This window comes from Eublepharis macularius, chromosome 5, assembly GCF_028583425.1.
Source record: "Eublepharis macularius isolate TG4126 chromosome 5, MPM_Emac_v1.0, whole genome shotgun sequence".
NCBI classification, from domain to species: Eukaryota; Metazoa; Chordata; class Lepidosauria; order Squamata; family Eublepharidae; genus Eublepharis; species Eublepharis macularius.
Window position 1 is genome coordinate 129,342,554 of NC_072794.1, and position 23,262 is coordinate 129,365,815.

Sequence of the window (23,262 nt, forward strand, 5' to 3'; positions counted from 1 at the left end):
TACTTTCAAGAAATCTTACTTAGGATTGTCACCAGGGCAAGCATTAATATGAAGAAAGATGAAGCTGTAGCTTTAGACAGCAGATTCTGTTTTCAGCCCTTATAATGCTTGTGGATCACAGCATAAGCATCATGATTTTTCACTTCAGTCATGAAAACATCTAAAGATGACACTGATTGAGACTAACAGTGCAATCCTCTGGTGAGTTATTCCAGTCTAAGCTCATTGACTTTTCATGGGCTGAGACTGGAGTACCTTGCCATAGGATTGCACTGTTAAAAACACCGACGCTCTATTTCAGTCTCTTTTATCATCCAAACTAAGAAGCAAGATAGTTGAAAAAAATCCTAAGGAATACCAACCCAACTTCAACCCTTGAATGGAGCATCCCAAATCTGGCAGTTTGTTACAAATTGGAAATCTGTTGTTCATGCACAAAGGGCGTGTGTTCAAATTTAAATGTAGAATAGTTTCCCACAGAACAGAGGGGACTGTAGCACTGGGGACTGTGAGATTTTTAATCTCTTTATGTAGCTACAGTTCCCAAAATTCCTTGGTAAGGACTTTCAGGAGTTCTACTGGATTGAAACCGCTGTAATTTGTGTCGTAGATATGCCCATAAAATATGAGGAAATTTCGAACTCTGAAACAAAACACCAAATCCAAACATGTATACCTCTGTTAGGGCTGCAACAGATGGATTAAGTAACAGACTTGAACTGAAACTATTGCAGAGCGATAGAATATTAGCACCATCTCCCCATAAGCCTTTTTCACAGGATTTTACCCTCTTTCTGTCATAGGTGACAGCATAGGAGAGCAAATGTTCCCTAGCACCTTCTCATATACCTTGCTGAGCACCGTTTACAGCTGATTTTCTAGAGGGAGTGGAATTTGGATTCACTTGTCCTGGACAGGGTAGAACTGGCTTTTGCAGAGCAGGTTAAGAGCTTGGGGGTGCTCATGGACCCCGCCAGCTGTTGGTTGGTGCAGTGGCTATGAATGCCTTCTGTCAGCTGCATCTGGTTCATAACTTTCAAATTGCTTAGACTCAGCCGATCTGTCCATGCTGATCCATGCTTTTGTGACCTCATGGTTCAGTTACTGAAATGCACTGTTCACTGGGCTGCCCTTGAAGACAATCTAGAAACTGCAGCTAGTCCAGAATATGGTAACTTGATTATTGTTAGGGCTAGTTTACTTGAACATATGTTGCCCATTTTGAAACAGCTACATTGGCTGCCAGTTTGTTTCCAAATTCAATTTAAGGTGCTGGTTATGACCTTTAAAGCCTTTCATGAGCCGTCTAGGGTTGCCGGGTCTCCTTACCCTCCCAGCAGGGGAGGGGGGGAGCCTGACACTTACCTTGAGATTTTCATGTGCGCTCCTGGGCAGGCACAGTGATGTAACTTCAGATGCTCTGCATGACACTGCGTGCTGGCCCAAGAGGTTTTTTGCCTCCTGGGCATGTTCCCCTGGCCTTTCCCCACTGCCGGCCAAGTGAGTGGCAGAGGGGGGCAGAGACTGGGAGCTGGGGATCCCCTACCCCCCAACAGGGGACCTGGTGGCCCTAGATGGAGCCCAGGCTGTTTCGATTGTGGTTCCCACTCTGTGAAATGGACTGGTTGAAGAGGTGAGGGGAGACCATGGAGATCTTCAGGAGGTATTGCAAAGCTTGTTTGTCAGGGTATTTGATGTGGTATGAACAGCAAGCATCTTTCAGTGTATAATGAGGTGTTTGAGGGTTTTATTTGTTTTTTATTTGTAGCTAGTAACAAAGCCCATTGTGGGGAAAAAATACAAGGTCTAGAAAGGGCAGAGCAGGTGGGCAAGGCATTGCCCCCTCCCCAGCACTGCGATGGGGGAGGTAGGCAGTATGGTGTGTGCCTACGACCGGCAGCAGCCCGTTCCAGCCCCGTTGGGGATGAATCAGACTGCCACAGGGAGGGAGTGCTGCCGGGGAGGTGGAACCAGGAGCCCTGGCAGGCTCCTGCGCCCAGCAGCAAGCTGTTCTGGCTCCATTGGTGCTGGATCGGGCCACTGCAGGTGGGGAGTGCCACCGGGGGGGGGGGGCTTCAGGCACCTGGCGGGCTCCTGCTTCCAGCAGCAGCCCATTCCAGCCTCGTTTGGGTTGGAATGGGCTGCTGCTCGAGCTGCTGCAGGTGAGGAATGCCGCTGGGAGGGGGGTGGCGCCAGGCACCCTGGCAGGCTCCTGCACCCAGCAGTGGCCCATTCCAGCCATTGAGGTAACATAGGCCAGGTCTCTACTGGCCCTGTAAAGGAATGGGAGGTAGACGTGGTGTCCAGGAGTATGGAAGCAGGTCTACCTGCCTGGCAAGGCTGTAAGCAGTAATGCTGGCCTCCATGGGTCCAGAAGCCAGGTCTACTGGATCAACTAACTACAATACAGGGCACACCGGTAACAAGACTGTAGAAACAACCAAAAACGCCAGTGTATAGGAACTACACTGTCACAATTTTCAATAAATGATTTTGAATAATTTTTTGGGTATTTATATTAATTCAAGGTGCAACAGTGCTCAGTGCTATACAAATAATTCCTATAACATTTAATGAACAATTGTAGCCCAGTCCTCAAGCACAAAGATAGATGAGTCCATGAGAATTAATATTCAGGTATATTGCACAATGGCCCAAAGGTGGCCTCCAAATCCAGAAGACAATGTGTGTGCTGGAGCCCAATAAATTCTGCAGCCTTCAGCTACAGGTTTTAGCCAGCAATTTTCAGTACCCGTTTTGTAAGGTATTACTTCATCAGGCAATAATGTCTATCCGGATGGTCACCATAATTCATTTAAACACTCATGACTCCATCAAGCTATTCACATTGTTCTGTGAATACATCGGCGTTTTTGGTTGTTTCTAAGGTCTACTGAATCAGGCAAGGAAGGGACCTGGATCAGGCAAGGAAGAGGAAGTAGACCTCGTCTCTGAGGGAATGGAGGCTAGGTCTACTGCCCTGACAAAAGGATTGGAGATAAACCTGGCCTCCGTTCGCTGAGGAGGGCTGAATCTGGCCAGCTGAGCAGTGGGGAGCAATGTGTGTGTGTGGGGGAAAGCAGCCTGGCGTGCTCATGTGCCTGCCAGCCACCCGATTTGGCCGCATTGGGGCCAAAGCGGGCCGGCTGAGCGGCAGGGAGCATTGCAGATGGAGGGAGGCAGCCTGTCATGCTTGTGCACCTGCCAGCCACCTGATTTGGAGCAATTGGGGGAGGGAGGTGGCTTGGCGAGCTCCTGTGCTGGCCTCATTGGCAACCTGTTCCCGAGGTCTGACCTCATATCCCCACTAGGGGTGCACTCATGCGCCTGTGCTCTGGGATTGAGGTGAGTCATCAGAAACATGGTTTCCCTTATAGGTACAGATGTTTTAATTATTACTTCTAAGTCTTTATGAACCAAGAGAAATGGCATGGTATAAATATTTTTAAAATAACAATTTTCTTAACGTTGTTGCATATCTTAATGTCATTCATGTAGAAAAAATATCCTCAACTGTAATTTTTTTCCTGTTATAATTCTGCTATGTTGGGCACAGTTGTTACAGTCACAAACTTTCCCATAACATTGTTTTTGGTTTTCTTTTTAATTGGACTGACATGGAAATGCTCTCTGGCTATCCCATTGAAATTCAGGGATATCTATATCTTTGTGAATTTTTGCTTCAAGCATCTAGCAATCTTTGGAGAGTCATCTCTTTGGTGCCAGGCAGATCATTCAGAACAAGAAAGATGCCAAAAGATCACCAGAAAAATGAATGTATTATAAACTTCTGCCCATAGACAAGTAAAGCTCATTAGCACATTTGGTATGCCAGCAATCTCCAACTTACACAGTGGTCATTATTGATCTTGATTGTGTCCCTTCACTGGGGTTTGAGAGGTGGCTGTGGTTGGCTTTGGTGGGACCAGTCAGAATGCAGAGATTTCCACTTCAGAATTCAAATAGTCAATGACTTGGTATCTCACTTCAGCATAGATGTGTTGGTAATACACTCTAAAATGCAAATCAGATTTAGCATATTGTTGCACTGAAACTTGTGATATCGACCGTACAGTTAATAGAGAATATAACTTGATTCTGATTTTATTGTAGTTCAGTGAAAATATGAATTTTATATCAATATTTTTAGATTTAATAACTCTATTAGAGTTGGGAGGGGGGCTTTCTTTGAGCACAAAGCAAACCATGTTTTCATCTTCCTCCTCCCTCCCCTCTACATTTTATAGTCTCTCTGGGTCAATGCTGGGGCAAGGTATAGTTTTTGTCATATCAGAACCATATTTTCTTACCTTTTCATTAGAATGTACAACAGGTTCAAACTAGTTGATGATCTTTCAAGGCCACTTCCAGTCAATGAAAAAGTGGGAGGGGATGTTTCTTCAATGCTATATACATGCTTGTTTTAATTTAGTTTCCATGGTACTACACATCATTTTCACATAATTAAAGTGGGCGAGAGTAATCTTGGTGTATAAGGTTGGTGGTTAGACTAGTCTTGTTTGTTGCTTTTGAAAAAGGCGTGGGAGGAATGTGCAGTGTAATGATATGGTATAGAATTCACAGTTTCTAGTGGGCTGTGATAATCACAGTTGGAAATTTTTTAACAGGATAGAATAAAACAAAGAATTAATTCATTTGGCAGGAGGCCTACAATGCGACAGAATGATACGGTTGCCTCAAATGGCAGTTTTGGGACACCGTTCAAGAGCTATAGGCTTTCAAGTTATTAGATTTTTAATCACTAAGAGGGGACTCTCCTCACTAGGAGGGGACAATTGAAATTGTTCAAGATTTCCTATTCCTTGGCTCAATCATCAACCAAAAGGGAGACTGCAGTGAAGAAATCAGAAGAAGATTGAGAAGATCAGCTGTGAGGAAGCTAGAAAAGATGCTTAAAAATAAAGATGTCTCCCTGGGAACTAAGATCAAGATAATCCAAAGTATTCCCCATTCTCCATTTGAAATGTGATGCTAGAGTCTTGCGGATACCATGGAGGCCAAAAAGACAAATAAGTGGGTACTAGATGAAATTAAGCCTGAATTCTCTCTAGAAGCTAAAATAACAAAACTGAAGCTATCATATTTTAGTCACATTATAAGAAGACAAGATTCTCTGGAAAAGTCAATAATGCTTGGAAAAGAGGAAGACCTAAAATGAGATGGCTTGACTCAATAAAGGAAGCCACATTCTCCAGTTTGGGAGATCTGAGCAAGTCTTATAATGATAGGACATTTTGGAGATCTTTCATTCATAGGCTCACCAGAGATCGAAGGTGACTAGATGGCACATAACACTCTCAGGAGGGAACTGTGCCACAGTCAAAACAAGGTTCTGGGTTAAACCTCTAAAGTTATAAAAGCAGGGGGAAATGAGGTGAGGCTGATGGTAGCTCAAAAGAAGTCATTTGCATCTGTTGTTAGATAAAAGATTAGTGAGGTTGCCTTCTGCTGTTTTTAGAGTATGGGGGCGCTGGTCTGTGGCACAGGTATCAAGAAAAGGAACATGCATAGATAGCCTGTTAAAATGAGAAAAGCATTGGATATCAGCTTAAGATGGCGCTGAGAAGTACTGGCTCACGCAATAAGAATTTGATAGCTTTCTTCCACGTGCAGATTGTGTTTTGCCTCAGTCTCCACAGTGTGATCTTCACATACTCCCTCAGAATGTTTGTGATGGAAACCCAAAGGCTGTAGCATAAGCTGAGAAGCACACTAGAGACCAAAATTTAAACATCTCTGTGAAAATGGAACAAGCTGGCACTGGCCTGCACTGTTTCTTAATCTTCCCAATTATCCTAGGTATAAACCATAATAGAAAGTGCTTAAGAACTCATAATCACACAGTGCAGAAAGAGGAGAACTATGTGGTTAGTTTTTTTGTTTTGCTTAATTGATATAATTAGCAGCTTCTTGGTGCCAAGGGAGTAGAGTTTTATATATTCTCCCCATCCCTTTCTTCAAGAAAAGAGTTGTATTTTGGAGTCATGGCAATTAGGGATCCTCCTGAACTCTCCTGCATGTTTTTGAAACAATACAACTTGACTTCAGCAAGACAAGTAGCTGTAACCAGGCTACAGTTTGTTTAAGGCTGTTGGAGCTTTTGTTTTCACTCAGTGCCACCCTTTCCCCTTGTGGAAAGAAATTCCAGTACAGTTTTACTAGATAATTTTCCTTTTGAATAAGAAGTGCATTGGAGAATTCTGATGCCTTTTATAAGAAAATGTTTATTACAAATATACAGATTGGACAGGTGGTAAGGCACACAGAAACAGTGTGCATTTCAAAATGGTGTTAATCCCAAAGCAACTGCAGCACTGCTAAACCCCAAGGCTGCTTCTTCAACCAACCCAAACAAAATGAGAACTTATTTTTCCTTCTCTGGCCAAGTTCAAAGTGCTTTCAACAGTGCAATCCTAAACCCTTCTAAGCTCATTTCTTTTGCACTACAAAAGAGTTGCATTTCAAGTCTTTTTCCCAGTGGCCACTGTGTGTGTGTGTGTGATGTGCCATCAAATTGATTCTGACTTATTGTGACCCTGTAAGCAAATGACCTCCAAAAGGTCCTATTATTTTTTTGCTGAGATCTTGCGAACTGGAGGCCATGGTTTCCTTTATTGAGTCAATTTATCTAATTTGGGGGTTCTCTTTTCCTACTGCCTTCAGTTTTTCCTAGCATTATTGTCTTTTCTAGTGAGTCTTGTATTATCTTGATGTGACTAAAGTACAATAGCCTTGGTTTCATCATTTTAACTTCTAGGGAGAATTCAGGCCTGATTTGATCTAGAACCTACTTATTAGTCTTTTTGGAGGTTCATGTTATCTGTAAAACTTCCAACACCACGTCCCAAATGAATCAGTTTTCTTTCTGTCAACTTTCTTCACATCTATAACAGGGAACACCATAGGGTGAATTATCTTGAGCTTGATCCCCAGTGATAATCCTTATCCTTAAAGATCTTTTCTAGTTTTTCATGGCTGCCGTTCCAAATCTCAGTCTCCTTCTGATTTCTTGGTTGCAGTTTCCCTTTTGGCCGATGAATCATTGGCCCCTACTGATTGAGAAAACCAGTTTCACAGCTTCTTTACAAGTGATGTGAGTTGACCATTCAGATGTATATGAGGTAACCTGCTGCCTTGATTGTCCATTAGTTAGCATTCATTGTTAATAGTCAAGCCAGGCCAAAACTAAGAAGAATTTTTGAAGAATAAAAAGGGAATTTAGCATGTAGTATTATTGGCTCCTGGGGACCTCATCTAGATCCTGCTCATGAATTGCCTTATATAACCCTATATATTTATTTCATACTGTTTACATACGTACATGCTTTCAAGTCAATACCGACTTCTGGCAACCCCAGCAAGGACTTTCAAACAGAGTGAGAAGCAGAGGTGTTTTGACCTTGCCTTCCTCTGCAGTCTTCGTTGGTGGGCTTCCATCCAAGTACTGACCCTGCTTAGCTTCTGAGATCTGATGATACTGATATACCATGCTGCCTTCCCTCCTGCATGCCTTTTAGTAGCCACTTTTCACCTTTAGAAAAACTTCCAAAGCAATGGACGAACTAGAAGGATGTATTAGCATTAACTCCTATGGCTGCTGTAGTCAGCCGTTACACAGTCAAGGAGGCTTTGCCTTCCTGGCTTCTCTAGGAGATAGTGAGACCCCCGTGGAGGCATCTATAGTCATCTCAACAGCCTGCAGTGGAAAGATTGCTGAAAGGCTGCACTGTCCTGGATCCTCTGGGTGAAACCCAAATGAGATGGTGGAATGTAAAGGAGGTACCTGCAATTTCTCCTGTATATTATGTAATAGTTGGGTTATATTATTTATTTAGATTTATTTGCAGACTTCTTTATGTTTGATGTAGCTTTCTCTGAAACTGTAAGGCAGATCTTGGGTGACTCACTAAGGTTGTTTTTAAAAGGATATGATAGTCGCGTCATTCACTGGATCTTGGAAATTGCATGTCTCTTTGGATACATAACATCTTCTCTAAATGATTCTCTCATACCTGAGGATCTTACATGTATGCACCCCCCCCCAAATTATGCAGTGATGTGTGGCAAGGAAATTGCTGTGTTCACACTCTGTTAAACCAGGGTATTTTCATAAATGGGATACTGGCAGTGTTGTCCTAAGGATTCTGTATAGCAAGCTTTTACCCACATAGAAATTTCACAAATGAAATGCAAATGGGGCAAGTAGTGTTAACAAACACTGATATGCTCAGGAGCTAGTATTTCCTGTTGACATCTTGTAAAGTTACCTTAGTGGAGTCTTCCTTGATTCTCTTTGTGCTGGAGGTATTAGTCCCATTACAAGTCATTACTAATCAGCTATCTGCATGGATCAGTTTTCCAAAGCAACTTGTTCTACCTTGTCTTTAGGTGAGTAGCCATTTTTGGCTGCAGTAGAACAATAGGATATGAGTCCAGTGGCACCTTAAAGACCAACAAGAATTTCAGGGTATAAGCCATCAAGAGTCAAAGCTCCCTTTTATTCAAATACTAGTATCTGAATACAGGAGCTGTGACTAGAGGTGGGCACGAACAGCAATACGAATGAAAAAAACCCCAAATAGCCCGACTGGCTGTTCATGAACAACTCGTTCGTGAGGCGCCATTGTAAACTAACAAGGAGTCATCACAAGCCTCATTTGTTGTGTTCGAGGGGCAGGCGGCGGAGAAGGAGGAGGGGGAGGAGGTGGGAAGAGAGCCACGGCAGGACAGACCCACCCAAACGGGCCCACTCGATCTCTGGGCCTCGTCAATGGGCTGTGTGGTTGGCCCCAGCACAGAGGGTGCATCTCTCACAGTGGAGGACTCAGCGGGGGCCATGGTGTGAGAGTACCTTGTGGAGCCCACTGAGCCCCCCCATTCCAACCCCTTGGAGTATTGGGCGAGTAAATCTGCCGTATGGCCGGACCTGTCCATCATGGCAACCAACATCCTGTCCTGCCCTCCCACCAGTGTGCAGAGCGAGCGGGTGTTCTCCGTTTGCCGTGCTCATTTGCACCCGGACCTGGTGGACATGTTGACCTTTCTTAAGGTCAACCTCAACCTGCTGGGATATCCCTCAGTGGACCTTGACTTAGCTGGGCTCTGAGCCACCCCGGTCTACTGTGGTTCTAGGCCAAGCTCCTCTGCAACGTGCTCAAAATCACTGGCCTGCTGCCTGGCTCCAGGGCCAAAGCAACTTACTGATATCACCTGTCCTGCGGCAGCTCAGGTCAGGTTTTTTTGAGTGGTGTTCTAGCCCCCCTCAGTTCTTGGGGCCGCTTCCAAGGTCTGGTGCCAAACTCTATGGGTTCATCTACGGTCTTCCTGTGCAGGCACACATGGGAACTGCGCATGCGCAGGCCTGCCGATACCAGAAATTTCCAAAGCTGAATAACACTAGGGGGCGCTCTTGCTTCTCTACGCGCATGCGCGGCCGTTTTCCCACCGAAACGGCTCTCAAGAGGCAGAGCGTCCCCCACATACCCTCAGTCTCTTTTTCGCCGCCGATCGAAGTAGGTTTCCTAGCTCGTTCGCCAGAATGTCCGAGACTGCGCTTTTCAAGAAATGTGAGTCGTGTGGAGGGAAGATGACTAGGTCGGACGGCCATTCCAGCTGTCTCTATTGTTTGGGAGAGACGCATAATACGCAGGCTTGTAAACACTGCAGGGCGTTTACTCCGAAGGCGAGAGCAGAGCAGGCCGACCGTTTACATGCGTCCCTTTGGAAGCGGGCTATGGCTGTCCATGACCCTTCTACCGAGTCGGCTAAGGCACCGGAGAAATCCTCCGCTCGACCCGGCCCTGGATCTTCCAGCTCTCGAGTCTCCCATTCCCGCCCTTCCCCATCCCAATCGGAACCGAGACCTTCGGACTCCCGACCTACCCCAGCGCAGAGTGCGTCAGAACCGACCATTGTCGGCTCGGACCCATCAGTTCCGAGAGTTCATCGGAACCGCCTTCGAGAGTTCATCGGAACCGTCTTCGAAGACAGCATCAAGATCCTCGCAAGAACCTCCGGAACCACAGTCTTCCTGGAGCGGGACCCCTTTGGCTCCGAAGGCATCTTCAGATCTGGAGCCGTCGGAACCTTCTTTGGCTCCGAGCAGACGGGATGCTATGGTAGAGAAGAAGAAGAAAAAGCGCAAGCACTCATCCAAGAGTGACACTGCTGTTCTGGAGAGCATCATCGCCACTCCTCCGGCCACTGAGTCTCGCCCGAGTGAACCGCATTGAGGATCAGGAGATCATTGTTCTCCCCGCAGCCCTCAGAACCAGGCGAGTCCTATAGATGATGTTATAGTATTGGACAATCCACCCACGCCTTCGGGACGACCACGTTCAACATCGCGTGATCCTCGGTCCCCGAGGTCTTCGGAGGGGAGCAGGGGTCACTCTCGACACCGATGTAGCCCTCTCTCTTACCGGAGTCGCTCCCGGGAGGACCGTTTCAGCGAGGGACCGGCTTCCTCTCTCTTTCGAGATCAGTCGTCCCCTGGTTCCGACCATCTGTACCAGCGGGACTCTCAGTCCCCATCGCTTCGGGTCTATTCCTACGAGGATCCTTGGGAGACACCCCGCTACACCGAAGGAGACCACCCTCGGAGCCGAGCGCGTTATAGTGTCTCCCCGTTGTCGGACTCACCTGCCCGAGACATTGGTCCAGCGGAAGACGCATCACCAACAGGCGATTTCAGGGCGTACAACAACCTCCTTCAGAGGATGGCTAAAGCCCTTGATATTGAGGTGTCGTCCACGGAGTCTAGATTTACCGATAAGATCCTGCAACATATCTATTCAGGATCGACACCGACGGTAGCCTTTACCCTCATAGACGGGTTTGCTGACCTGTGGAAGGGCTTGTACCAGAAACCGGCTTCCACCCCAGCGACTAACCGTAAGGTGGAGAACTTATACCGCTTAAAGGACGATGTCCACCCTTTTTTGTCTATTCATCCTCCCCCTTCCTCATTGGTCACCGAGGAGATGCAGACCAGGCCTAAGCAGGGCTCGATGTCCGTTCCCACCGACAAGGATAGTAGGCGGATAGATGCCATGGGGCGGAAAGTATATACATCTGCTGCGTTCAGGGTCAGAGTGGCCAACTATGTGGCCATGATGGCAGCCTACCAATTGCTGCTATGGAAGAAGGTGGCAGCTTTCATCCCCAAGCTCCCAGAGGATCAGAGGGTCTTCCTTCGTGTACTCCAGGAAGAGGTGGCACGGCTATCCCGGCACCAAATCAATGCAAGCCGAAGTGCTGCTGATACGTCTGCAAGGACTCTTCTTTCAGCTGTAGTCCTAAGGCGCTATGCCTGGTTGCGCACCACGGCGCTGCCCACAGACACCAGGAAAAAGGTTGAAGATTTCCCTTTTGAAGGGAACTTGCTTTTCTCTGAAAAGAATGACGAATACCTCTCTAAGAAGAGAACGGATAGGTTGACAGCGAAGTCCTATGGGGTGCTCCACCAGACTCCCTACCAGTCCTCAAGGCCGTATCATAGGTCATTCCAGAGGAATCGTCAGCAACGCTACCAGCCCTATCAAGGGTACAGCTATCAATCTAGGAGGTCATACCAAAGTCCTCAAACGTCCTACAGTCGACGTTGGCAGACTCAGAGGGGTCGGGCCGGGTCACACCAGCAACTACAACCCAAGGACCAGTCTCAGTTGCAAAAGAATTTCTGACAATTACAGGGATCTGATCCTTTTTTTGGAGTCAGATTAAATACCTATTTGCCCGAATGGCGTTCTGTTACTACTGACGTTTGGGTGTTGTCTATTGTTGATGTTGGTTATAAAGTTGAATTTGTTGAATTACCTTACGTCTTCCTGTGTTTACTACTGATCCACCCAAACAGGAGGTGTTGTCTGAGCTCACCGCATTATTACAAAAAGGGGCGATTGAGGAGGTACCTCACACAGAATCTTGGTTGGGGTTTTACTCGAACCTTTTTATGGTTGAGAAGGATGGTGGCTTGAGGCCTATCTTGGATCTTCGGGCCCTGAATAAGCTGGTTCGGGTCCGAAAATTTAAAATAGTCACGCTTCAGATGGTCTTGACATTGTTACCCCCTGACTCCTGGTTTGCCGTCCTAGACCTTAAGGACGCTTATTTTCATATTTCCATTTTCCCAGAGCACAAGAGGTTTCCTCGCTTCACTTATGGTGACCATATCTTTCAATATAGGGTGTTGCCCTTCGGGTTGGCATCTGCCCTGAGGGTGTTCACAAAATGCATAGCAGCAGTAGAAGCCCATTTAAGGCTCCAAGGATGCTGCATTTTTCCATACCTAGACGATTGGCTGATTGTGGGGGATTCTCCTGATCAGGTTGCCAATCAAGTTGCTCTAACCCTGGACCTGTGTCTCAGATTGGGTCTCTCTGTGAACCATAAGAAATCACAACTGAACCCTGTTAGGGTAATCCAATTTATTGGGATTGTACTGGATGGCTCTAGGAATGTGGGATTTTTACCCAGAGAAAGGGCACTTAAGATTAAGGCTCTCATTGGCCGGTTGAAGAGCTGTCATCTTCAGCCAGTTAAATTCCTGCAGTGTCTTCTGGGGTGTATGGCCTCTACTACTGCAGTGATACCCTTAGCCAGACTGCACATAAGACCACTCCAAATGTGGTTCAACTCTGTTTTTTCCCCTGAATGGGATTCACAGGCCAGAAAATTGTCCGTACCAAGGAGGGTAGTGAATTCCCTGGACTGGTGGCTTGACGACTCGCACCTCCTTGAGGGTGTGGAATTTGGTTACAGGCAACCGCAGATTACGGTTACCTCGGATGCCTCCCTTCTGGGTTGGGGAGCCCATTGCGAGGGCTCTTATGCCCATGGTGTCTGGTCTGCTGATGAGGGTAAGGAACACATTAATTTGTTGGAATTGAGGGCAATTTTTTATGCTCTGGTTTCTTTTGCAGATGCCGTCCAGAACAAGTCCGTTCTGATCTTGATGGACAATACGACGGCAATGTGCTATGTCAACAAGCAGGGTGGAATGGCGTCGGTGTCCCTTTGCACTGAAGCAATGAAGTTGTGGCAGTGGGCCCAAGAACGCTCGATGTGGCTGCAGGCTGTGCACATACCAGGGGTGTCGAACTCATTGGCAGACCGTTTGAGCAGGCTGCAAGGGGATCAACACGAGTGGTCTCTCCAGGAAGAGTACCTTCTACCTGTGTTTGCAATGTGGGGGTCCCCAGATATAGATCTTTTCGCGACGGAGGAGAACTTCAAAGCTCGAGACTATTGCTCCAGGGGAGGAGTAGGACTAAGATCTCTTGGGGACGTGTTTCAACTTGGGTGGTGGGGTCACCTATTTTACGCGTTCCCCCCGTTCCCGTTATTGGCCAGGACCATCAGCAAAATCAGACGGGACAGGACGTCGGTCATTCTGATAGCCCCGTTCTGGCCTCGCCAGCCGTGGTTCCACTCTCTGCTCCAACTTCAGGTTCTATCTTACGAGTTCCCGGTAGCCCCAGATCTCTTGTATTGGAGAGGGACCTTCCACCACAATGTGGGGAACCTGAGACTGACAGCTTGGCTTATCAAGCAGGACCCATGTTCTCTGCGGCTGTAACACATGTGCTGGAGAATGCTAGGAGGCTGTCGACTAGGCAGTCTTATACTCTGAAATGGAATAAGTTCACAGAGTGGTGTCAGCGGAAGGGAACTGACCCTTCCCAGACTTCCCTTCCGGAAATCCTGGAGTATTTGTGGGAAATTAAGCAATTGGGGCTGGCTAACAGTTCCATAAAGGTGTACTTGGCGGCCATTTCCGCCTTCCGTCCCCCTATTGACAGGAAGTCTGTGTTCGCACATTACACATCTAGGTTGTTTTTGAAGGGTTTGAATAATTTGTTTCCTCCGGTGAGAACTATTGTCCCTCAGTGGTCACTGCCCTTGGTTCTATCATGTTTAATGTCTATTCCCTTCGAACCCTTGGCATCGTGTCCCTTGCGTTTTTTGACACTGAAGGTGACCTTCTTGGTGGCAATTACTTCAGCCAGAAGGGTGGGAGAACTGGCAGCATTATCTTGCGAGCCGCCATATTTGAAGGTTCATAATGAGAAGGTTGTCCTTAGGACCAAGATAGTTATTACCCAAGGTAGTGTCCACCTTTCACCTGTCTCAGGATATTGTTCTTCCAGTATTCTTTCCTTCGCCTTTCTCTAAGGCGGAGAGAGCTTTGCATTCCCTAGATGTTCGGAGAGCTATTCTCTATTATTTAGATAGAATAAAACCCTTTCGTGTGACGTCTAATTTATTTGTATTTTTTGTGGGACGTAATAAAGGGAAGAAGGCTTCCTCCCAGTCTATTTCTCGCTGGGTTGTACAGGCCATTTTGACATGTTACAAAACAGCCAAGTTGCCTTGTCCCTTAGAGGTACATGCTCACTCGACCAGGGCCCAGGCATCATCTGCAGCCCTGTTGAGGGGTGTTCCCCTCCATGACATCTGTAGGGTGGCAACGTGGGCCTCTGCAGATACCTTTGTACAGCATTATGCCCTGGATATTTTGGACAGGAGAGAAACGGCAGTGGGGACTGCAGTCCTCCAATCTATGTTTCTGTAAAAAAAAAAGAAAAAAGAAAAGAAAAGACTATGGTCTTCAGGTGGTTGTACTGATGCCTGTATGTAGTTACATACTTTTTAGTGTGTATGGTTGCTTCTCTTGTGGGGGGTTGTGTTTTTGTCTATTAATAAATGAATTTTTCTTTACCTCCTCCCATGTTTTAAGCTTTGTAATCTTCCCATGTGGGACTGCACAGGAAGACCGTAGATGAAAATCAGGTTTTACTTACCATAACTGTTGTTCATCTAGGTCTTCCGTGCAGGCACACATGCCCTCCCTCCTTCCCCGCTGTTGCTATTGGGTTTTTACTTGTAGTACGGCGACGAAAGAAGGACTGAGGGTATGTGGGGGACGCTCTGCCTCTTGAGAGCCGTTTCAGCGGGGAAAACGGCTACGCATGCGCGTAGAGAGGCGAGAGCGCCCCCTAGTGTTATTGAGCTTTGAAAATTTCCGGTATCGGCAGGCCTGCGCGTGCGCAGTTCCCATGTGTGCACGGAAGACCTAGATGAACAACAGTTATGGTAAGTAAAACCTGTTTTTTCTCAGCTCATGGCTCACAAATGAAGGGGTCTTCCCAGCCCTGCTCCTCAATGCGTCCAGAAACCCTTTGTCCTCCTCTCTCTGATAAGTTCCTGGTCCCTCTTTCAACCTCTCCCTCTCCGGAACTGCTCAGATGCCTCCCAACCTCTCCTGTCCTGCCCATCTTGTCCTTTCTGCGGAGGCAGGAAGGTGGGTCATGTCAGCTGCTGCCACTGTCCCACGACTCAGTGGGTTTCTCGGCTCATGGCTTGCAAATGAAGGGGTCTTCCCGGTCCTGCTCTGCAATGCAGCTGGTAACCCTTTGTCTTCATCTCCCTGACAAGTTCCCGGTCCCTCTTTCAACCTCTCCCTCTCTGGATGGTGCCAAAATGACCCTTCCCCACAACTTGTCCTGCCCATTGCATCCTCGCCCTTTCCATGAAGGCAGAAGGGTGGGTCATGTCTGCAGCCACTGCTTTTTGGACCGAGGGGCAGCTCAAAAGCTGTTGCAGATAAAGTTGTACCGCACAGTGCCCCCTACCCTTCCAACTTTCTAATGACAGGATAACCCAGATATTTATGCAATCCACCTGTCTCCCCAGTATCCCTGTACATGGCATCTGTCTCTCCTGTCAGTCCAATACAGGTATTCAATGTATCCATGCATCCCTCTATCCTATACACCTATCCCATACAACTATGCACCTGTCTATCGAGAAACCTATCTATCCCATGTACCTAACCGTCCAATGCTCCGTATCCAACTGGTGTGTTTGGGCGGCAACAGCCTCTGCACCACGCGAGGTGTGGACAACAGCATTGGCCACAATGCCATGATGTCCTCATCTGATGGACGTATGTTGATGTCTCTGACCCACCAGGGTGTGTGTACGCCATCATGTCTTGCTGGAGGGTTTTCTTTGCAGAATGTTGCTGGGTCATTTGGTTATGTGGCAGCCGCCAACATGACCCACCTTCTGGCCGTGAAAAAAGTAGCCTCTAGGAGGCCTGGTGAGCGGGCATGTGGGGGGTGCCACTGGTGAGCGGCCAAACCCCCCACCCCCTAGAGGGGAGGCGGCATGCCACCACTTCCCCGAGCCTGCCAGGCCGCTGACATCACCTATCTCCCTGGTGTCCGGAAAGTAGCCTCTCTGAGGCCTGGTGGATGGGCACATGGGAGGTGCTGCCGGCAAGCGGCCAACCCCCCCCACCCCCTAGAGGTGAGGCGGCTCGCTACCACCTCTTCGGGCCCTCCAGGCCTGGCGGCTGCTGACATAACCCACCTTAATGCCTTGGTGGAAAGTAGCCTCTGGGAGGCCTGGTGGGCAGGCACATGGAGGGTGCCACTGGTGAACAGCCAAACCCTCCACCCCCTAGAGGGGAAGTGGCCCTCCACCGCCTCACTGAGCCCGCCAGGCCTGGCAGCCATTGAAATAACCCACATTAATGCCTTGGCGGAAAGTAGGCTCTGGCAGGCCTGGTGGGTGGGCACATAGGGGGTGCTGCCCGCAAGTGGCCCCTAGAGGGGAGGCAGCCTGCCACCACCTCCCTGAGCCCGCCAGGCCTGGCGGCTGCCGACATTACCCACCTTAATACCTTGGTGGAAAGTAGCCTCTGGGAGGCCTGGTGGGCGGGCACATGGGGGGTGCTGCCGGTGAGCGGCCAACTCCCCCGCACCCTAAAGGGGAGATGACCCGCCACCACCTCCCCGAGCCCACCAGGCCTGGTGGCCGCCGACATTACCCACATTAATGCCTTGGCGGAAAGTAGCCTCTGGAGTCAACTGGTGGCTCCAATTGTATCGAATGGGAGTTTCCTGGGGCATTGGATTTGGGAATGTATAACTCCAACATCCGTATTGCAATCTTGACCAAAGTTGGTTGATGGCTGGAGGAGAGCCTGCTGAACACTCCCTGTGAAAATGGGCTCTCTAAGTCTGAAGGGGGCCGTTCTGGCCCCCACAAACAATGAACAAGGAACATGTTCATTAATGGGACATGTTCGTTACTGTACATCTGTTTGTGTTTGTCCATGGCAACGAACAACGAACATCGTGTTTGTTTGTTTTTCCCGTTCGTGCCCATGTCTAGCTGTGACTCTCGAAAGCTTATACCCAGAAAATCTTGTTGATCTCTAAGGTGCCACTGGACTCAAATCATGGTCCCAGTGCAATTATTCCCTGTTAACTGAGCTTTGACTCAAAAACTGAGAATCCTAGAGGGATAGCTGTGGCCAAAAGACATTATATTAGAACACTACAGTACCATTACCACCACCCCAAACTAGTAGAAGTTTTGTAATCACTTATGCCTATGTATCTTTTGTATATTATTCAAGGAGTTGTAACATTCACCTTAGAAAAAAATAGTCTCTACCCATAAGAATTTTCAGTGTAGGTAAAGAATTCAAAACATTTCATTATGCAGTACTAGCTAAATAGCACCTCCTCCCAAGCTTGCAGTGCAGTCCTTAGCAGAGTTAAAACCTTCTAAGTTCATTGAAGTCAGTAGGTGTTACTCTGCTTAGGATGGCACTGTTAGGCAATCTGAAGCAGATATGGAAATCAAACATTGTTTTCTCACAAGTCCATCTTTCTCTTTGGGCTCTTCTGTGCTTAAGGAACTAAACACTTCCAATGAACAGTCCTTACTTTTATTATAATATTTTATAAATTTTCTGCAAAATGTACCCCAATGACATTTTTCTACCATGCTAAAAAATGAACCACTTAGTTTGGAGAGGGGGCTGGGAAGACAACATGGCTGGGCAAATTTTTGATTCCCTTCGTTCTTGTGCATCCAGCCCAGTGTATCTTTGTTCTGTAGAAGCTGAAGGTTGAGTGCTGAATGATTTGTATACAAAGCAATGCTGAGCTTGGGTCTGATGGGCTCTCTCTTTCTCTCCTGCAGACGCCTGGATGCCAACTTGATTTCCGTGGTCCCAGAGAAAAGCTTTGAGGGGATGCCCTCCCTACGTCACCTTTGGTTGGATGATAATGCCCTGACAGAGATCCCTGTCAAAGCACTCAACAATCTACCAGCACTACAGGCCATGACTTTGGCTCTCAACCAAATCTGGCACATTCCTGACTATGCCTTCCAGAATCTTACCAGCCTTGTAGTGCTGTAAGTTCTTTCCTTTATATTTAAACTGAAGCTTTCTTTTTTAAAAAAAACAATTAAAACGAGGAAGTCTTTTCTTGTAACACAATGTACTAACTAGAGAATTAAGGGGTCAATGCTTCTCTCTGGGCAGTGTCTCATAAAATCTCTGTCCAAATAGTAGCCAGTTACACTCACAAAGAGGTGTGGTTTTAAGAATATGGTGTATTGTCTGAAAATCCAAAAACCTTTGTGATATTCCTCTCCCCCAATACTTGTAGCCCTTCTAGTGTCTTTTAAAATTGGGCAGTGTAAACATAAACACTATTCTACATTATGTTGAATGAATTAAGTACACTGTATTGCTTCCAGTAACCATCCAGATGGGACACATTTATTTCACAGGCAAGTAAGAAAGAATAAACATTCTCTAGTTGGCAATTATATGGCTAACTGGTACCTTTGTAATGGCCTAGTTTGTAAATGTCATCTGTTGCATGAGCCAGTGGTTTGTTGTGTTATTCATCTTCTAAAATAGAATCGTATGTCTGTACATTAGTTAGCAGTTTATTGTTTGGTGTTGAACGGTAAGTTTCCATGTAATTACTAAGTTCTCTTACTGGCCTAGAACTACTGCCATAGTTAAAAAGCTTCATTATGAGAAAAAATTGAAGCAGCGTCTTCCAGCCTGCAAATATACATGCTTTGGGGCCAGGCTATTAAAATCATCAGAAGTAAACTAAAGTTAAGCAAAAGGTTAGCACATGTGTGGTGCTAATAATACTACACTTTAAAAGAATTGAATGGGGAAAGGAGCATTTCCTAAAAAAATTCTACATTAATTGACAAGTAGAGGTTTGTGTTGATATAATGGGAAACATACAATGGAATGTTTTGAGAGTAATGCTTAGTACTAAATTCCACAAATACGGGGATGAAAGCATGTCCAAGGACCTTTATAAATGCTAAAATAGCATCCTACTACATAAAAGGCAAGCCATAATGGCAACAACTCACTTTTTATCTGCACGCAGGTGCATTGCCAATGACTCTGGCCACAAGGCCACCCACTATATAAAAGTGGGTGAAGCACCCACTTGCTACTGGGAGGGAGCCTGCTGAATCGATGGCCTAAGCACTCCTCTCCACACCTCCCCTCAGTGCCCTCCTGCTCTGGCCTCCAGGTCGCTGTGAAGCCTGTTTGCCACCAGGAGGGGGGGCACTGAATCAGTTTCTAAAGCCTGTTGTATTTTTTCACACAACGGGCATTGCTGCTAGTCATTCCATGAGAGACCACTGAAAGCTCATTGGTTAGAGAATAGAACAAGTGGGGGATCTGCAAGGACTTGTGGGGTCATCTCATTTTCTCCTACTCGACCGTGTCCTCTTCTCTCCCCTGCCCCCCATAGCCTCTCCCCTTTTTTCCTTCCTTCCCACCCACCTCTGTCTGCCCCCTATTTTCACCCCCCTGGCAGACCCCAGTTGTGTGGTGGCCCAGTTGTGTGGTGTTGGCTGAGCCAGACCACTTGTGTGATGGGGAAACTTGCAAGGAATTGTGGAGTGTACTTCACTTTTCCAGGTATCTCCTTCCTGATACTATTTCCCCTTTCCCTCTTCTCGGCAGCCTCTATACGCTCACCTTTCCCTACGTCCTTCTGTCCTCCAAACCCACTTAAAATTTTCCTTTTATCTGCCCTCCATCTTCATCTATATTTATTATTTATTTACTTCCTTTATATGCTGCCTTTCTACACAATGGAGTCCCAAAGCAGCCTATAGAGCAGCTGTGACTGTGGCTGGTTTAAAGCCATCCAGTGAGCTTTCATGGCAGAGTAGTGTTATGAACTCTAGCACTTCTCTAACCAGTACGCTACACACTGGCTTTTGTCAGGAGGAGCTGCTGTTGAACAGTAGCAAAACAACACAGCAACAGTAGCAAGCAGTCAACCTTGGGGAGTCAATCAAGTCACATGGTATGAAGTCACCCAGTTGTTGCTTCTGGGCCTGGCCTGAGTTAGTTCTCACTGGAAAGGCTATACTCGGCACCCGCCTTTTATTGACAGAAATCAAGTGTGGAGAAATACTGGCTGAACTGTTAATGGTTGCCTAGCAACAGCTACTGAGGATATCTGGTTAAAGTTACAGGTGGTCCTTTTATTTTGAGGGTTTTTTTTAAACTCCTCCCATGTAATTTTTTAAGATTTCAGATTTTTCTGCAAACCTGGGGCATTTTTCAGGTGTGTAAGATCTTTCATGTCTATTCATGGCTCCAGTCTCTGAATGTATGTATCCTCTGATTTTTGCCACTTGGTATAAGATGAAACAGGAAGTGCCTTAATCACCCTAATGGACAACCTTTGTTGGAAGAGGAACCGGAGGAATGAACTCCTGCTGATTCTCCCAGACCTTTCAGAAGCACTGATCATGGTACATTATGGAGAGGCTGGCAGAAATGGGTATCAATGTACTTCACTGGTTCTGTTCTGTCCTGCGGGATATCACTAGAGGACAGAGCTGAGGGCAATTACTTAGGAGACACTTATGCTTTGGGGCTCCCCAGGGCTTTTTTCTGACCTGCATACTATTCAACATTTACATTAAGTTGCTGTGAGAAGTTATCTGGCAATTTAGAGAAGTGTCATCAGTACAGTATGTGGTTGACACACAACTATATTTCTCCTTTTCAGCATCATCAGGGGAGACAGTGGATGTTCTAAACAGGTGCCTAGAAGCAGTAATGGGCTGGATGAGAGCCAATAAAGGAAGCTCAGTCAAGACAAGACAGAGTTGCTATTGGTCTGTTCTATATCAAATCAGAGATTGAGCAGCCAGCCTGTTTGAAATAACAGGTTTTGTTTTGGGATGCTGTTTGTTCTGTGTTTACATCTAGAAGCTACAATCTCCTCTGTGCCATGGTTCTTAGACCAAATTTGGTTGATTCACTAGCTATTCCTTGAGGAAGGGGATTTACAGTGAAATTCTAGATGACACACTCCAGATGACTTTTAAGACAATTCAGAAGCTTCAGCAAGTTCAAAATGGAGCAGCAAGATTTCTGTGTAATAAGTTACCCAGCACATATTTTATTTGTACTAAAGAGTTAAAACTGGCTACCAATTCACTTCTAGGTTCAATTGAAAATGCTGTATGTGACTGTGCAGAGTTGGAGGCCAGCATAAGTCCTGGATGAATATGGTTTGCAGAAATTGTGTGCGTTTGTGCACACTCATGTGTGTGAACATGCATACATAGTCCCCACAAAAATTTGTGTGTACTTACATTCCTTTTCCAAGGAAATTTCTCTAGGGTCATTGCCAGTACTTTTTCACAAATGAAAAAAATATTTGATAACTTCTTAGGTTCAGCCTGTGACCTGTGAACTAGGCTAAGGATAAGTTTGTCAACCTCTAGATGGAGCCTAGAGATCTCTTGGAATTTTAACTGATCTCCACATTACAGAGGTCACTTCTCCTGGAGAAAATAGCTTCTTTGGATGGTGGACTCTATATCCTACTGAGGTCCCTCCCCTCTTCCAACTTCACACTCCCCAGGCTCCATTCCCAAATCTTCAGGAATTTCCTAACCCAGAGATGGCAGCCCTAAGGATTGCTGTAGTAGTTATGCACACCATAGGGAGGGTATCCTACTATATAAAAGGCTTAGACTCATTTCCTTCCCTGGTGACCACCAGGGGGTGCTGCCTTGGAGGGAAGACCAGGTGAGGCAGCCCATCCCCCTAGACAGCATACTGTGGTGGGAAGCCCAGGCTGGGATCAGGCGTGGAGCAGGTAGCAATGCCTGCCCCCTGCCTTCACGCAGCTTGACTCAGGAGCAGAGCAGGTGGCAATGTCCACCCCATTCTTTCACCCAGCTGGGATCAGGAGTGGAGCAGGTGGCAATGCCCACCCCCCTTCAACCTGCCAGAAGCAGGCGTGGAGCAGGCAGCAATGCCCACTCCCCTCTTCACCCAACAGGCTTTAGGAGCAGGACAAGTGGCAATTCCTGCCCCCGCTTCAACTTGCTGAAATCAGGTGCGGAGCAGGTGGAAATACTCCCCCCCTTCACTGAGTCAGGATCAGGTATGGAGCAGGTGGCAATGCCTGCCCCTCTTTACCTGCAATGCTGCCCCCCCCCCCCCCGTTTTCACCCAGCTGGGATCAGGCGCAGAGCAGGTGGTGATGCCTTGCCCTCCTTTACCCAGCCAGGATCAGGCGTGGAACAGGAGGCGATGCCCGCCCACCACCTTCACACAGCTATGATCAGGAGCGGAACAAGTGGCAATGCCCACCCCAGACTTCACCCAGCTGGGATCAGGCACAGAGCAGGTGGTGATGCCCACCCCCCTTCACCCAGCCAGGATCAGGCATGGAACAGGCAGCAATGCCCACCCCCAGACTTCACCCAGCCAGAATCAGGTGCGGAGAAGGAGGCAATGACTGCTCACTGCTTTTACCCAGCTATGATCAGGAGTGGAGCGGGTGGCAATGCCCACTCCCAGACTTCACCTAGCTGGGATCAGAAGTGGAGCAGGTGGCAATGCCCACCCGCCACCTTCACCCAGCTGGGATCAGGAGCAGAGCAAGTGGCAATTCCCCTCTCCCCCTTCAACCTTCTGGAATCAGGCACAGAGCAGGCAGCAATGCCCACCCCCACTTCACCCAACCAGAATTAGACACAGAGCAGGCAGCAGTGCCCACCCTCCTTCACCCAGATGGACTGAGGCGCAGAGCAGGAGGCAATCCCCACCCCCCATTCACCCAGCTGGGATCAGGTGCGGAGCAGGTGACAATGCCCGTGCCCCTTCACCTGGCCAGGATCAGGTGTGGAGCAGGTGGCAATTCCTGCTCCCTGCCTTCACCCAGCCAGGATCAGGAGCAGAGAAGGTGGCAATGCCTGTCCTCTGCCTTCACCTGGTTGGGATCAGGCATGGAGCAGGATGCAATGTCCAACCCCTCTTTTCCCACAACAGGCTTTGTTACTAGTTGGAAATAACCTCTGTCTGGCTTCTAATTTACTTAGTCTGTAACATCTAGATCTATTTATCAC

The 23,262-nt window shown here is 47.3% G+C and overlaps 1 protein-coding gene across 1 annotated transcript in view; it reads left to right on the top strand.

Moving 5' to 3' along the window:
* The window catches only part of LGR6 (leucine rich repeat containing G protein-coupled receptor 6), a 187,419-nt gene that overhangs the window by 110,982 nt on the left and 53,175 nt on the right, over nt 1–23,262 (top strand). The window contains exon 5 of the mRNA XM_054981772.1: nt 18,025–18,240. Coding sequence (XP_054837747.1) covers nt 18,025–18,240 — 216 coding nt within the window. The remainder of the gene's footprint in view (nt 1–18,024; nt 18,241–23,262) is intronic.